Source organism: Thunnus albacares, chromosome 18, assembly GCF_914725855.1.
Source record: "Thunnus albacares chromosome 18, fThuAlb1.1, whole genome shotgun sequence".
In the NCBI taxonomy this organism is placed as follows: Eukaryota; Metazoa; Chordata; class Actinopteri; order Scombriformes; family Scombridae; genus Thunnus; species Thunnus albacares.
The window spans coordinates 19,203,840-19,218,005 of record NC_058123.1 but is presented as its reverse complement, the minus strand read 5'-3'; the positions used below and the strand labels follow the sequence as shown (position 1 = coordinate 19,218,005).

General features: G+C 39.2%; 1 protein-coding gene across 2 annotated transcripts in view; it reads right to left on the bottom strand.

Annotated features, from left to right (window-relative positions):
• The window catches only part of LOC122968230 (splicing factor SWAP), a 64,439-nt gene that overhangs the window by 11,353 nt on the left and 38,920 nt on the right, over positions 1-14,166 (bottom strand). For both annotated transcript variants that reach the window (XM_044333258.1, XM_044333259.1), the window contains 4 exons: positions 10,939-11,135; positions 3,507-3,871; positions 1,492-1,623; positions 871-1,011 (listed from right to left, as the gene is read on the bottom strand). In XM_044333258.1, coding sequence (XP_044189193.1) covers positions 871-1,011; positions 1,492-1,623; positions 3,507-3,871; positions 10,939-11,135 — 835 coding nt within the window. The remainder of the gene's footprint in view (positions 1-870; positions 1,012-1,491; positions 1,624-3,506; positions 3,872-10,938; positions 11,136-14,166) is intronic.

Genomic DNA, 14,166 nt, shown 5'->3' with positions numbered 1-14,166 from the left:
ACAGAGGTTTGATTCATGCTTCACTGTTCATATTTTAAAACATGTTTCACTTTAAGTCTTCTAGGATGAGGACTAATGTGTAAGGACGTCTTGGGTGACAGGTTTAGCCCAGGCTGCTGGAATGTAAACCTCCCCACAACCAAATAGTAGGGTTACTACTGTGTGTAGTAAGCTAGTTAGCCAGTATGCTAACGTTTGTAGCAGATAAACACACTGTTTTAACCATTCATTACACTTTTGGTCTTTTTGGTTTTGAAAAGACTAAATACACCACTGTCAAACTCTTTAAATGCCAAGTATCTTTCTTATTACAGCCCCATGCACACCACTTCAACATGTGGAGAAAACCAAAGCTTCATACGCAGGCCGTGTCTAGTTATGGTTGCTTAACTATACTATAATATTAGATGATAATTGTTACACTCAATTCCTTAGACTCCACGACAGAAATAACAACAAATACATGTTCTAAGCAAGAGTTAGTGTTTGTCAAGAGCCTTCAAAAAGAGGAAGTTAATTGGACATCATCTTCAGTTTGGCCTTTGACGAGATGTATCAGCACAGTTTTGACAGGTTGCTATAATAGCCAATTATTGAAGTGCTGAACTATTAGATGTGCCTGTCTATTAGTGATTCTGTTTGTTTCAGGAGAGACAGAAGCTTCACAGGCCTAGAGGCAACACTCTATTGGTCTAAATAAGACAGTTTTAAAAGAAAAAGGAGTGTAAATTGCATAAATCCCCTCATTTGTCAGCTTTAAGCCCAAGTCCTCTTGATGCCATTTTGTTTCGTTAGTGGAGACTTTTAGTTACACCTGGGAAAGCAACTTAAATTCTTAGCTGGTTGATTGACAGGCTTGTGGAGGATTACCTGGAGTGAGCCAGGCTGGAGGCAGGGCTAGCTGATGGGGACAAAGCTCTGCCCGGTGAGGAATAAGGGGAGAGAGAGGAACCTGCAATTTGCATCTGTCCTGAGGATGACAAGGAGCTCTTCCTTTTTTCAGAAGGGGACCTGGGAGACAAAGGTTAGAAAAGAAAAGCAAGAGCTTAAATATTTCAGATTCTGACAGTAAGCCTGAAAAGTATATAATATATCAAGGGGGTGGGATACTTTCTGAAGGCGGGGCTTGTGTATTCAGCAGAGCCCTGCCTTAAATCCATGAAAGTAAAAACTGTCGATTGCAGTTTCCCATCAGTGAAGACTAAGTGTCCTTCTAATTAGTATGTTGGCTAAAGCTATCCTTAAAGACATAACGTATAACTTTGCACAATGTATGGTAGAGACACATGCACAAACAAATTTTAAGGTTCCCCATTGTTTTAGTAAAACCTGATGAGAAATATCAAACATTTAAGACTGAACATCTACCTGCTAGTGCCCCTCTCTGCCTCAACAAACAACATTTTCAGTGGTAACTTAAACAAAGCTGTATGTGAAGACCCATTATTCTTCTTCACACCACAGGCTGCAGACACCTGCTGTTAGGTTTACCTGGATCTGGAATGCCCTCTGGGCAGGCTGGAGCTGCTGCTGGGATGATAGCGCTCCCACTCTCTCTCATCACGTCTCCTTTCTGATGAGGGACCGCTCCTGTCCCTTCTTCCCGGGGAGTGTGAACGGGATCTGGCCAGAGAGGAGGTATAAGATGGGAAAAGGCCATTAAATTACATGAGACAGAGGTTGGAAAAGGAGCCGATGAATTTGAGATGAAGAAGAACAAAAAAGGGTGAAAAGAGAGTGATTTGACAGTGACAGAGGTAATGGATGAAAAAGAAATAAAGCAAGTCATCAGGATTTGAATACAGTTCATGTTCAGACAGGAATGTGGTGTTAGGGAGTTACACACAAAACACACATAATCATTAAGTGAATTATTTTAATAAACATTATATCACATAGACTCCCAAAATACTGTTTTTATACACTAATCCTGGAAGGACAAAGTATTAAATGTGAATAATATAATAGATTCATTCACTTGTCAGACTTTTTTCCATAACGGGCAAGGCTACATTTATTTTCTCCCATGGGCTGGTAAACAGAGCATATTAATTAAACAATTTACAAAAATGAAATAGCCAGGGTTAGAAATTATAACTGTTTTTAAAAAAAAAAAAAGCCAGAAAGGAGAGGCTAGTTAATGTCAGTCTGTGCTGGGTGGCAAAACAAGGCTGTTCAGTCAATATTGTTCAATGATAAACGGCACAAACAAAGCTGCCTTCAATCACTTTCTCGTAGCCCTTTGTTTTAATTCTTACATCCTTTTATTCCAGCCCATTTCCCCTTCTTTAGCCCCTATGTTTCCTTCATTCATTCATCTCACTTTCAAACTTTTATTCTCTTCCTCTACAGGAGAAGTAGGAAAAGGACAGAAAGGATAAAGTGCAGTGGAGAGACAAGTGGAGGGACAGAAGGACAAATTACTTTCTATTAATATTTTCATTTTTCTTATAGGCACAGTGTGCTTTGCACTAAATGTTCAGCTGAATTGGAATATAAATCAGAGGATGATTGATCATTCTGTTCTGTGCCTGTCAAATTACATGTCTCATACCTTTCACTGCACCACTGTACCATTCACAGACCGCCGTCTCCAAGTAGGAAAGTAATATTGTTTATATTGATTGTTAAGATATTAAAAGTCTGGTCATGATGATTTCCATATAAAATGATGTGAAATCATTGAATTTTATTTGGAATCACAGTAACTACTCCACACTAATTGTTACGTCAAGTTAGTGAGTCTGTAGGGCTCTTAAAAAATAGATTTGGTTAGATTTACATGCAACAATGTGAGTCTGAGAGTAACACAAAGTTTTTTTTTAATAGACATTTAAAATGGTTACATAAACTGACAATTTCCCATAAATAATGCAAGTTAAATGACTATCCGGGGAATGTTGTGTTCTTTTGACTCATCCCTGTGAAATTTCACCAAAACACGTCATATGCATTACATAAACAGGAAAATACTGGAAAATACTCAGAATATGGACTGCTTTTGTTGGTCTTTGCCCCTTTAAAAAAATAAGCGGATCCTGTCTAATGATGACAGCTCAACTCAGATCTAAGCAGTCCTACAAAAGGAAATTATTTCTGCAGTAACGCAGCATAAAAACTACAAAAACACAATAAAACAACAGAGGATGTTTAATGTGCTCCTTCCAGGGTGATGTGCCAGTAGCAACCAGCAGAAGAGATCAATAAAAAAATGGACAGCTGCACTGTAAACTGTCAAGTAAAAAAAAAGGCTAATTTCTCTCACTCGATTGCAACCATGCAATTATTAATATTGAACATAGCTTTTTTTTTTATTTCGTATATAATTATGCCATCATGAAAGCAGCCATATGGTGAGAGAAAATATGAAAGACAACAATTGAGATTCATCAAAAATCATTTAGTAATGAAATCATAGCACCCTGAATAAGAACCAAATTGAATTATAGAATACTTCAATACCCACTGACAGTTTCGAATGGGTACATGGCTCCACCGTATCTTACCGGGACCTGCGGGCTCTCCTGTAGGCACTGGGAAGGGAGTGTCTGCTCTTCGACCTTGATCTTGATCTTGACCTCCTCTTGTGTTTTTTCTTCTTTTTCTCTTTGTCCCTCCCTTTGTTCCTGTCTCTGTCTTTCTCCCTGTCTCTGTCTCTGTCTCTGTCTCTGTCTCTATCTCGGTCTCGGTCTCGGTCTCGGTCTCTGTCTGCTCCTCTGGAGGAAGTGTAGGAGGATGAGGATGGGGCCTCCCTGCTGCGGTAGGCCCCTTGGTTCTCCGCGGGGGGCCTTTGGTCCTGAGGATACGCAGTGGGTGCAGAGGACACTTGAGGAGGTGGAAGGTCGGACAGAACAGAAAGGGCTTCTTGCATCTAAAAGGCAGAAAGGTAGATAGAAGAGGACAGTGAGGACATTATTTTTTTCAGACACAGACGCCGGAACTTCTGTTAATGATTGGATTAAAGACAAGAAGAAAACAAACAATGTATTGACTGAATTAAACAGTCAGACTCTTTGTCTCTTTGACATTGGGGATACTGAATGAATTCCCAAATGCCTGATATCTCTGTACATCTGTGGACAATCGATATGGGGTCCAGTCCACTTAAGAAGATGCAGGTGATGCACACATTTGGCTAGGGAGAGAGATTAGAGATTTATTTATGCAAACACCCATATGTCCATCCTTCAATGCCCGTCAATGTCTGCCATAATATGAAAATACTTTATATATTTTCACAATCCATTCGAATGTTAACGCCATTTCATTTTACTTCTACAGTGGAGGTACTCAGCTCGTGATGGAAGATTTAAAAAAAAAAAGTGAGTTTATTTGATATGGGTAAAATGATTAACACTATATTTGGTAATATTAGGTTTTTAGCCCTTATTTGACAATATAAATAAGTATTTCTACCTCTGTATGTGCAAAATGTAATAAATGTCAATATTTATTGTCACACATTTAAATACAATCAAATACTATCTTCAAATATCAAATACTATCTTCTGTCTCAATTCATTTTTATTACCATAACATATCTTCAGCTAAAACAACAGAACATGGAGGAGAAAAAAGTTTAAAAAAAAAAAGTATATCAGGAGATATTTTAATTTTATTCTCCCCTCTAAAAAAACCATCTTACTCTTATTAAATGACGGCTACACAAAATAATGCAGCCCGCTGGCTACACACTGAGTTGTAACTGTCAGATGCAAAGTGCCTCTAATTACCCCAATGTGGCTCTGTCTGCTCATATTAGATTGCCCTGCTGCTGGATTCACACTGAAAAGACAGCTTCCGTCCATCAGTGGATTAAACATGGCACTAAATCTTCCAAGGTCAGATTTTATCTTCTAAGGGTTACATCTTCGATTGCTCCCGAGACCATCCCGTGTTACATATGTATGCGCTCATGGTGCTATAAGGGTTGTCTGGATAAAGAAAGACATCAAATGGCATACTTTATATGCTAACATTAACATAAACGATATGAGTGCCTGAGTGATAAGTAATGAACGCAGAGGCCAGAGAGGAAATTAATGCGTTCAAGTGTATGTGTGAGTAAGGCGTGTTCTAGCTCAAATAAATTTAACTGTCCTAGTTCAACTTCATAAAAGAAAATCTGTTCACTCCTAACTTCAATCGCTCCAATTCAGTAACCCCAACCCCATTACCCATCTGTTAAAATCTGTAAGAAAAGGGTGGAGCGTAAAAAGAGAAAATGGGAGGGACAGAAAGAAATAGGGAGGGAGAGGAGGATGATGAAAGGGGATGAAAGAAAGAGGCCAACGAGGCGAAGAAGTAAAGGCAGGAGAGAAAGTGCTCGTGACAGAAGACAATCAATAAGTATCTAAAAACAGGCATGAAAGTAGAGGGAGGATGAATATTTATCACACCTTTCTGTTTGCACACTATCTGGTGCCTGGGCTAAAGGAGAGATAATGAAATGATAGGAGAGCAAGGTTTGGTTCAAAATTAGGACTGATGTATGGGAAAGCTTATCCAGGCCCAGAAAACGCCTGCCCTCTCACACCTGCTCTGGCGAGATATGCAAGTTCGGACAATAAGAGGAATAACAATAACAAGTAACAGTCCCTGGGTAAGAGAGAGGAAGTGAGGGGGAGGGTGAGACTTTAAAACTAATTAAGGATGGAAAACTGAGGAAAAGAAAGGAGAAGAGGAAGGTATAGCGGTGAAGTTCTCTCAATATGCCACATGTGTATTGTAAAGGCTGCAGCGGCACGTCGCAAAACAAATACGGAGAATTGTTAAGGAAATCCTTCTCATGTCAAATTAGTCTAACAGACAAAAAAACAACTCATTCGGTACTCTATATGACTCTCTACAGCATAGAGGAAAATATCCACAAAGACGATTCGCATACAGTATGAGAGCAAAGAGGAATACACTTGAGTCCTAACTTTACTTCTTGACATTCTATGCTTGTAGCCACACTGTTGGACATTTTATAATAGGCAAGGCAGCAGAATTCTCCATTTAATAAATGAGGGAATTGATGAGTAAATTTATTATGAGACTCATTGTGAGAAGTGGGTGAGCGTTCCTCGCGGTCACAATGGTCGTAAATTAAAGCTTCAACTGCAAAATAAGTTTTAAAATCCGTCACTGATTGAAAGCTTGTGAGAGAACTGAGAACACTCTGACTCCTTCACATCATTATACTCTCAATTCACCGCTGTTCTCTGCAATGTGGCTGCTCCTTTTCCAACACCAGGTGCCAAATATCATGTAAGCGCTGTGGCTCTTTCCGAAACTGCCCTGTAATGTAAAACAATGTGACGTCTGAATGAACCCGTAAGAGACATTTATATAGAAGACGCCAGTGTCTCAACAACAAAAAGTCAGTATTTTAATACATAGACAAAGCCAGCGATGTCTGTCTGACAAGCACTTAAAATGTTGAAAGAAATTCACTAAGAAACAGCAAAGTTACAGAATCACAGCACTAAAACGAGCTACAAAAGCAGGAGGCCTAGGCTTGTAAAGCTTATTCAGCAGGTTCTGTTTACTCATGACAGCTTACACTACAGTGCTGTGCATATACAACACGATAAGCACTATAGAAAACATGGAGAGCTTACATAAACAGCTCATTTTGCCAACTCTACAGAGACATGGCATCAGCATTCACATCCATCCTTTAACCCACCTAGAGCCCCGATGTACTGTACTACATTACCACATCCTGTTTTCTGGACTTCCGAAATATATCATCAAACCCATCGACTCTTACAAAATTCTGCGACCAGCATGTAAACCACAACTAGAGATTTTAATCACACTAAAGCTATTCTGACCTCCATTCACTCGCTGCAAACTCAGGAAACATTTGTTCCTCAAACTGCTCCTTCTAATGAACAAATCATTACACAGGCTTGCACTGTCCTATTTATCTGACTTTAACATTGATTCTGTGCTCTCTGATAGCAGAATGCTCATTATCTTACTATCCTTAGAATCAAGGAATATTAAAATATATATATATATATATATAAAATCAGCTATTATATCTCAGCTTGACTATGTCTTGCAATTAGAGAGCAAAATTCTCTAGAAACTGTTAAATACAATCTCAAAAACTTGTAACTCCACAGTTGTATGGAAACTTCTGACACCAAAACTTCCATTTATCTTCTATGTTGGGTCAGACAGAACAGTTATGATGACATACTACTCATCAAAGTAATTGCTGAGATCCTTTTACAGCCACTGTCTATGTCACTGTCCATTTCATTGTTTCAACCTAACACATACTGCACGAGGGTTCACGGATAGAAAACGTGTTGCTGTACAGATTGTAAAGCCCCCTGAGGCAAATTTGTGATTTGTGACGTTGGGCTATACAAATAAAATTGACCTGACTCTCTGTAAAGTCCTTTAAAACATAACAAAACCTCGTAGACCGAGCACCAACCGACACAAGTTCACAATCTCTAACTGCCAATTCATTCAACTACGACACCGATGTGTCGGTGTTCGTCATCAGTAGGCTAGTGACCTGAATGTTGGAAGCTCCTTCAGGATCTGTACGCTCTGATGGTCACAGCAGAAGTCACAGAACATCTGGAGAAGAGTGACAAAGCTGGCGCAAAAGTGACAGAAGCCTGCCCACTGCCACCTGGCCGAACAGGCAATAGGCCAGTTCGCCACGCACCAGTTGGGCTCACATGAGGAGCTGACATGCTATATCCATCAAATGGACAAGCGATCTACACATCAAATGACCACCACAGAATCCTATTTACACTATAAAGTATTCTAGCCTTTTAGTCTATGTTTTATTTGACAGACAAAAGGCTTTTCAATTTTGCATTATTGCAGCACTCCTATGAAACTTTACAAAGGTTGCATTATCTCTGGGGCACCAAAATAAAGGATAGGTAAGATAGTGAATAGATGAAAGGCAGCTTTCCATGATTTTTTTATTATTATCTTCATCTATTAGGAACCACATTAGTTGATATATTGGTTGATTTTCTACTTCTGGCTCTTCTGTAATGATGCTCCTAACTTGCAAGCAATTAAACAGCCATTCTCCTATATTATCAGATGTCCTCTCAATATCGCCATGGATCATAGACAAAATAACATTATGGTATGATTACGTTTCCAAAAGCTCACTTGTTGAAAAAAAGTTCCAAGCAGCAAAAAACCCCCAAAAAACAACAAAAAAAAACCCCAACTTTGTTTCCTCTACCTTCTGCCTAAATGCATTCTTTATTTACAAGCTTGACAAAGTTCCCAGCCCACAAGTGAGTTAAATAGATAAACACAGTAGTTAATATTGATTAATGTTGCATTACATACAACATTAAGGTGTTAAGAAAACACACATATGTTTTCGTAATGTGCAAATAAGTAATTAAAACAGCAATTTCTTTGGGATGAAATCATAAAAACAAAGCAAAACCAACAACAACATAAAAAAAAGCTTTTTAAATGTTCGAAATGATTCAGTTCTCTTTTAATTAGGCTATGTGTCAAGGAATAAGATGCAAGGTGTCATGACCGGTGCCAACAGCTACTCTACATAGTGATGAATTTGTTCAGCATACAACAGCATACCTCCTTTTCTAGCAATGATTGACTGGAATAGCTGTCGCCACCCAGGAGTAAGGCTACGCATGGCTGAGGCTGTACATGAAAAAAAGCAGGCACAGACTCAACAACTTAATAACAGTATGTGATATGCTTTATCTGCTGTAAATACAAAACCTTTTAAATGTATGCTGTTTATCAATATTCACCTCTATGTGACTGATATCCCCTTAGCAACCAGACATTAATCTCTTATTGCACAGTTACATAAACTGAAAACTACTATCAATACAGTCACACACAGACCCACAAACTGACAGGTAATAATACAACTGCAGGTATCTGCAACTTCATTTGCACATAATCAATAATGAACCTTTGCAGGATAAAAAAAAAATATATATATATATATATATATATATATATATATATATATATATATATATATATATATATATATATATATATGTACAGTATGACAGTATGCCACCTCTTGTTGACATGTTTAAAATCCTACACAGACATAAAGATTGAGGCTGTTTTATTATGGTGCTACTGAGCCAACTGAAGCAATTTAGATTTTCCATTTACTGAAGATTTGACCACAGTTGAACGTGTGAAAGAAATAATAAGTAATAAAAATTAGACACTGTCCTCAGAGTGGAAAGGTTTAGCCAGGCATGTAGAATTAAACAATGTTTCAACTGAAATGACAAAATTTGTGCTCATTTATCCAGTGCCGCCGGTTCATTAGTGGGTGTAATTTTTCCTCTGCACCTTGTGTTCCAAGGTAGCTCCAACTTTATATTACAAAAAAGCCTCATTTTCACCCCAATCAGATATCTTTTTTATATTCAAGGATTTATAACAAATATGGTGAATGTAGCTTTAAAAAAACTCACATTACACAAAAAAAAAAGTGGTGGGTTATGTAAAATGTGCAGGATTAAATGTCAAGGTGGTCCAACAAATTCAAAACATTTGTTCAGACCAGTGTACATGACTTTTTACATTGAAGAAAATAGCGGGCCTGCTAACCCTGACAAAAAACTGAATCCTTCTGACTGTTTAATAAGCAAATAAACATGTTTTTGACTTTTTTTTTTTTTTTGGTCTTTAAAAATTTGTTGATTCTGATTGTCTGTGTGTCAGCTAAAGACTGCATTTGAAATTTCAGGAGGCACGTGCCAGGTTTGAGATGCGTAATTGTGGAGGTTTACAGATTAATGCGCATTTGTGGAGCCCAATAGGGCTTATGCTCCGACTGAACTACCTGTCAGATGGTCTGACAGCATCTGAAACCCCCCTCCCTCCACACCTTTGCCAAGTCAGAACTGAGATGGGTTTGTAACTCTTCGAACCAGAAAGTCCCTCATTCTTACCCTCTTCACGCAGTAATAAATCAGGTGTGTGGAGGTGAGAAAGTAAGCGGGGTCTGAACTTCTCTCACAGGCTCTCTTTTTTCATTCCTTAAACAACTATTTCTGGCACTATTTATGTGTACAAAACGAGTGCACCACTAGGAATGCCTTCCAAGAGCAATTGTCTACAAGAGTGTTCCGTTATCCATATTTAAGTGATTATTGCATCTCGTCCCTCTGTATGACGACCGGCTTTTCACCACACCATCAAGTGTGGACGGACAACATGTCGAAGGAAGTAGTCCTTTTCAGGCATACCTCCGCTTTAAAAGCCATGCAATCAATAGAGCATACATCTGCGTAAGTTTAACTTGATTTGGCCTAACAACTTGTAACTGTTGCTCTTATAGACACAGCATCTTTCCTTTGATATTATCAGCTACTCTTATTTTTATTCTTACAACAACTTGTTGCAGTTAACCCAGTGAAGCGACTTACAGCCCCCCTTTTCGGCTGCTTATTTCAGATGGCAAGGTATTACGCCTTGCAGGAATGAGTCTCCCTTTACAAGACATCTGAGATGTTAAGGGGCCCAATATTATTTCACCCTAGATATTATCTCAACATCATATAGAGTACAACCCTTAAATGGTAGTAATGGAAACATTAACAATGTTGGCGCTGTTTCCTTAGATAAAACTTTACGTCAGCCAGATGTGAAACAACTGACTACGGAATTGTGAATACCAATTATTTGTTACCTTAGGGGCCACTAAATTTTATCCAGAGAAAGAGGGACTTAAAACAACAGGACTGTAGTGTGCACATACAGTAAAAAGTTCTTGAAATAATGCCATATAATATAATGTGGAACTTGTGACTCTGCCTGTTTCCAAAGTGTGATTTGAAATGACTTGATTAAGGATTTCTTTGTCATGCTTTGAGCAAAGGTGCAAACATAAACACATTGACAGATATGACCAACACTGACTCTCTTTATCAACCGTTCACCTACCTCAAGCTGTGCAGATGCGTCTACTTCAGCTCTCTTGGCCTCAGGCTCCCCGGGAAAGGGGCTGCGGAGGGTCTGTAGAAAGAGCGCTGCCTTCCTCTTCCTCTCCGCCTGTAACTGTTTCTCCTTGGACTCCTTAGATGCCTGAGCCAGCTTCTCCCTGGCTGCAGCTGCTAGACGATCCTCCAGTTTCTGCTTGGCTAAGGGCAAGAAGACGAGAGAATAAAAAGAGCAGAGAGATGGTTAGATGAAAATGAAAAAAAAAAAAATTGTAATCATTATCCTGTGTGGTGATGGAGGAGAAAATGATTGAAAAGACAAAGAAAAGGTGGGAGAGAGGGATTATTTGCTCTGCTTTTTACCCTGACAGCTTTTTCGTGGCCACAATAAACGGTCTTTGGAAAGAAAAGAATAAAAAGGAATGGCAGGATGGTGGGGTAGGTCTCACGAGAGGCATGAAAACTCATGGTCAGAAATAGGGAGTTGACAGAGAGAGGGAGAAAAGACAGATGGAAACATGGAGGTGAGAGACAAAAAAGTCAGATAGGATGAAAAGTGAACGACAGGAGAAGGAGGTAAGGATGACAGGAGTAATTTTCCACTCTTACTGTCACACTGAGCCAAGGTGATGTCTGGCATTTTTCTGAGGTTTGCCGCTGCTGCAGATTGACAAAGTTCCTGCTCTAAATGATAAGGACTGACAAAGTTTCTGCTGGTGGCTAATTTCATGCAATTCGAGGTTTATACAGAAAAAAAAAAAAAAAAGAAAAAAAAGCTAAGTAGGAGGAAACGTGTGGGTGGAGAAGAGGAGACAGACATCTGAGTGACAATAGGGGTGGAAAAATATGCACGGTTTTGAGAGATGAGGAAGGGAGATGAAGTGACAGAGACGTGTAGAGGAGAGATAGATAAGGAGAGCACAAGAATGAGATGGGGGCACGGGGAGCAACAGGATGAGTGAGCCAGAGAAAACAAGACAAGACAGTGAGGTATAAAGAAAATGCATGTGGAGAAACAAGTTGTTTAAGTTATGCAACCGAAAGGGCTACTGTTGTCTCTTCAGAGTTTAAAATAGGCTTGAAACCGAGGAAAATCATATGCGAGTACAGCGTGAAAAAATAGCCAAGTGGAGCAGAAACCATCTGTACGCTGGACAACGGCACGATCCACCATCCAGCCGGTCTAATGTATTTAAAGACTAATTTGATGCAAATTATCGTTCGCTTTTTTGTGCAGGATGTTTATATTATAAGCAATTTGACAACAAAATAAACTGACAACAAGTCTGAGAACTGATTAATCATTTAAGTCATTTATAAAGCAAAACACGCCAAACATTCTCCGGTTCCAGCTTCTGCGATGTGAGGCTTTGGATTTTCTGTTTTACATTCTCTGTCGTACGATGACTGAAGTCACAAACAACTATTCGACTGATTGAACTGGCAGACTGATAATGAAAATAATACAGACAGCATATTAAGTGTCCCTCCAGGGAGAAAAATTCACTGGACCTCTGCTACGCTGTATTAAAGGACGCGTATTGCTCTGTTCTCCGTGCAGCTTTGGGGACTCTCTGATCACTGTCTGGTTCATCTTCTCCCAACTTACAGGCAGAAATTAAAAATCTGCAAAGCCTGTGGTTAAGACTGTGAGGAGATGGACAAGAACGAGTCGAAGTCGGAGCTACGGGAGTGGTTTTGAGGCTGCGTCTACAGACCCTGTGACATCGTACATAAGCTTTTGTGTGGACATGTGTGTGCCAACCGAAACCTTCTCCACATATAATAAGCCCCTGTTCATAGCAAGACTCTGGCGGCTTCGTCAGGCCGAGGAGGAGGCCTGACAGAAGCGGGGACAGGATGCTGTACAGGCCAGAAACACACTGAGAAAGGAGATTGGAGTAGCAAAGAGGAGCTACGCCGAACAACCTGAAAAACAGCTTTTTCAGCTAACGACCCTGCGCCAGTGTGGAGAGGACTGCAGGACATCACCAACTACAAGAAACCATCCCCACCCCCCCACACTGTGGAGAACCATCATCTGGCCGACGACCTGGATGTGTTTTACTGTAGGTTTGATCCGCCCACATTCACACCCCTTACCCCGCTCCGACTCAAGACATCACACGACCAACTGCACCCCCCCCCTGCTATCCCCGCTGCTCATCTCCCTCTACACTAATGACTGCACCTCAGGAGACCCATCTGTTCGACTCCAGAAATTTGCAGACGACACAACAGCTATCAGCCTTATTAGAGACAGTGATGAGTCTGCATACAGTCGGTACCCTCTGGTGAGGTAGCAACAAGCTGGAGCTGAACACGCTCGAAACGGTGGAGATGACAGTGAGCATCAGGAATGTGCAAATGTGCAATAACATGTATTGTTCATTACTGTATATTTGAGTAAGCTGTATATATACACTGTACATAACCACCTACTGTATGTGTATAAAGTAACTTATCACTTTTTTACCTGCACAATTTTTTTTTGCACTATTTGTATCTTGTTTGAGACATTGTTGTCCGCTTGTTTCTATGTTTATGTATCTATTTTTTCATTTGCTTGTAAAAAAAGTGGTATGTTTATGTTTAATTATCTTTGTTTGGTTTGTTGTCCTTATTTAAGCTATGTGTATCTTTCTGAAGTGTTGTGTGCAAATACATTGAGAGCCACTAGAAACTGGAGTCAAATCCCTTGTGTGCGTAAACATACTTGGCCAATAAAGCTGATTCTGATTTTTATAACAGTCCAAAATATAAATTCATATGGAAAGCAAAACAAAGTCTGTAAGTTTCAAATTAATGTATTTGTTAGAATATGTGGGTGTGTTTTTTTATGTGTTAAAACCAAGAAGTGTATGATTGAGTCTTTGTCTGCTAGACACATATCACATTCATAGATCAAGAATAACTAACAATGTGCCCAGTTTTAGACTTTTTTTTTCAGTTGATGTGGAAAATGCATCACTTGGAAATCTCTAAAATCAAAAAGCACAAAAAACTGCTACTCATTTGATTTGTTTTATTAAATTGTATTTATTTATTGGTATTATTAGTTATGTGATCTATCTTGTTATATTGTCTCTGACTTATAATCCGACTCTGGAACTGCTATGTATGTGAAATGTCATTTCCCCTGCTCTGGTGTACAAATAAAATTGCACAATGAATTGACTATGCTTAATATTTATGGAAAGTATGCCTATATTTACAGTATATTCATTTCTGA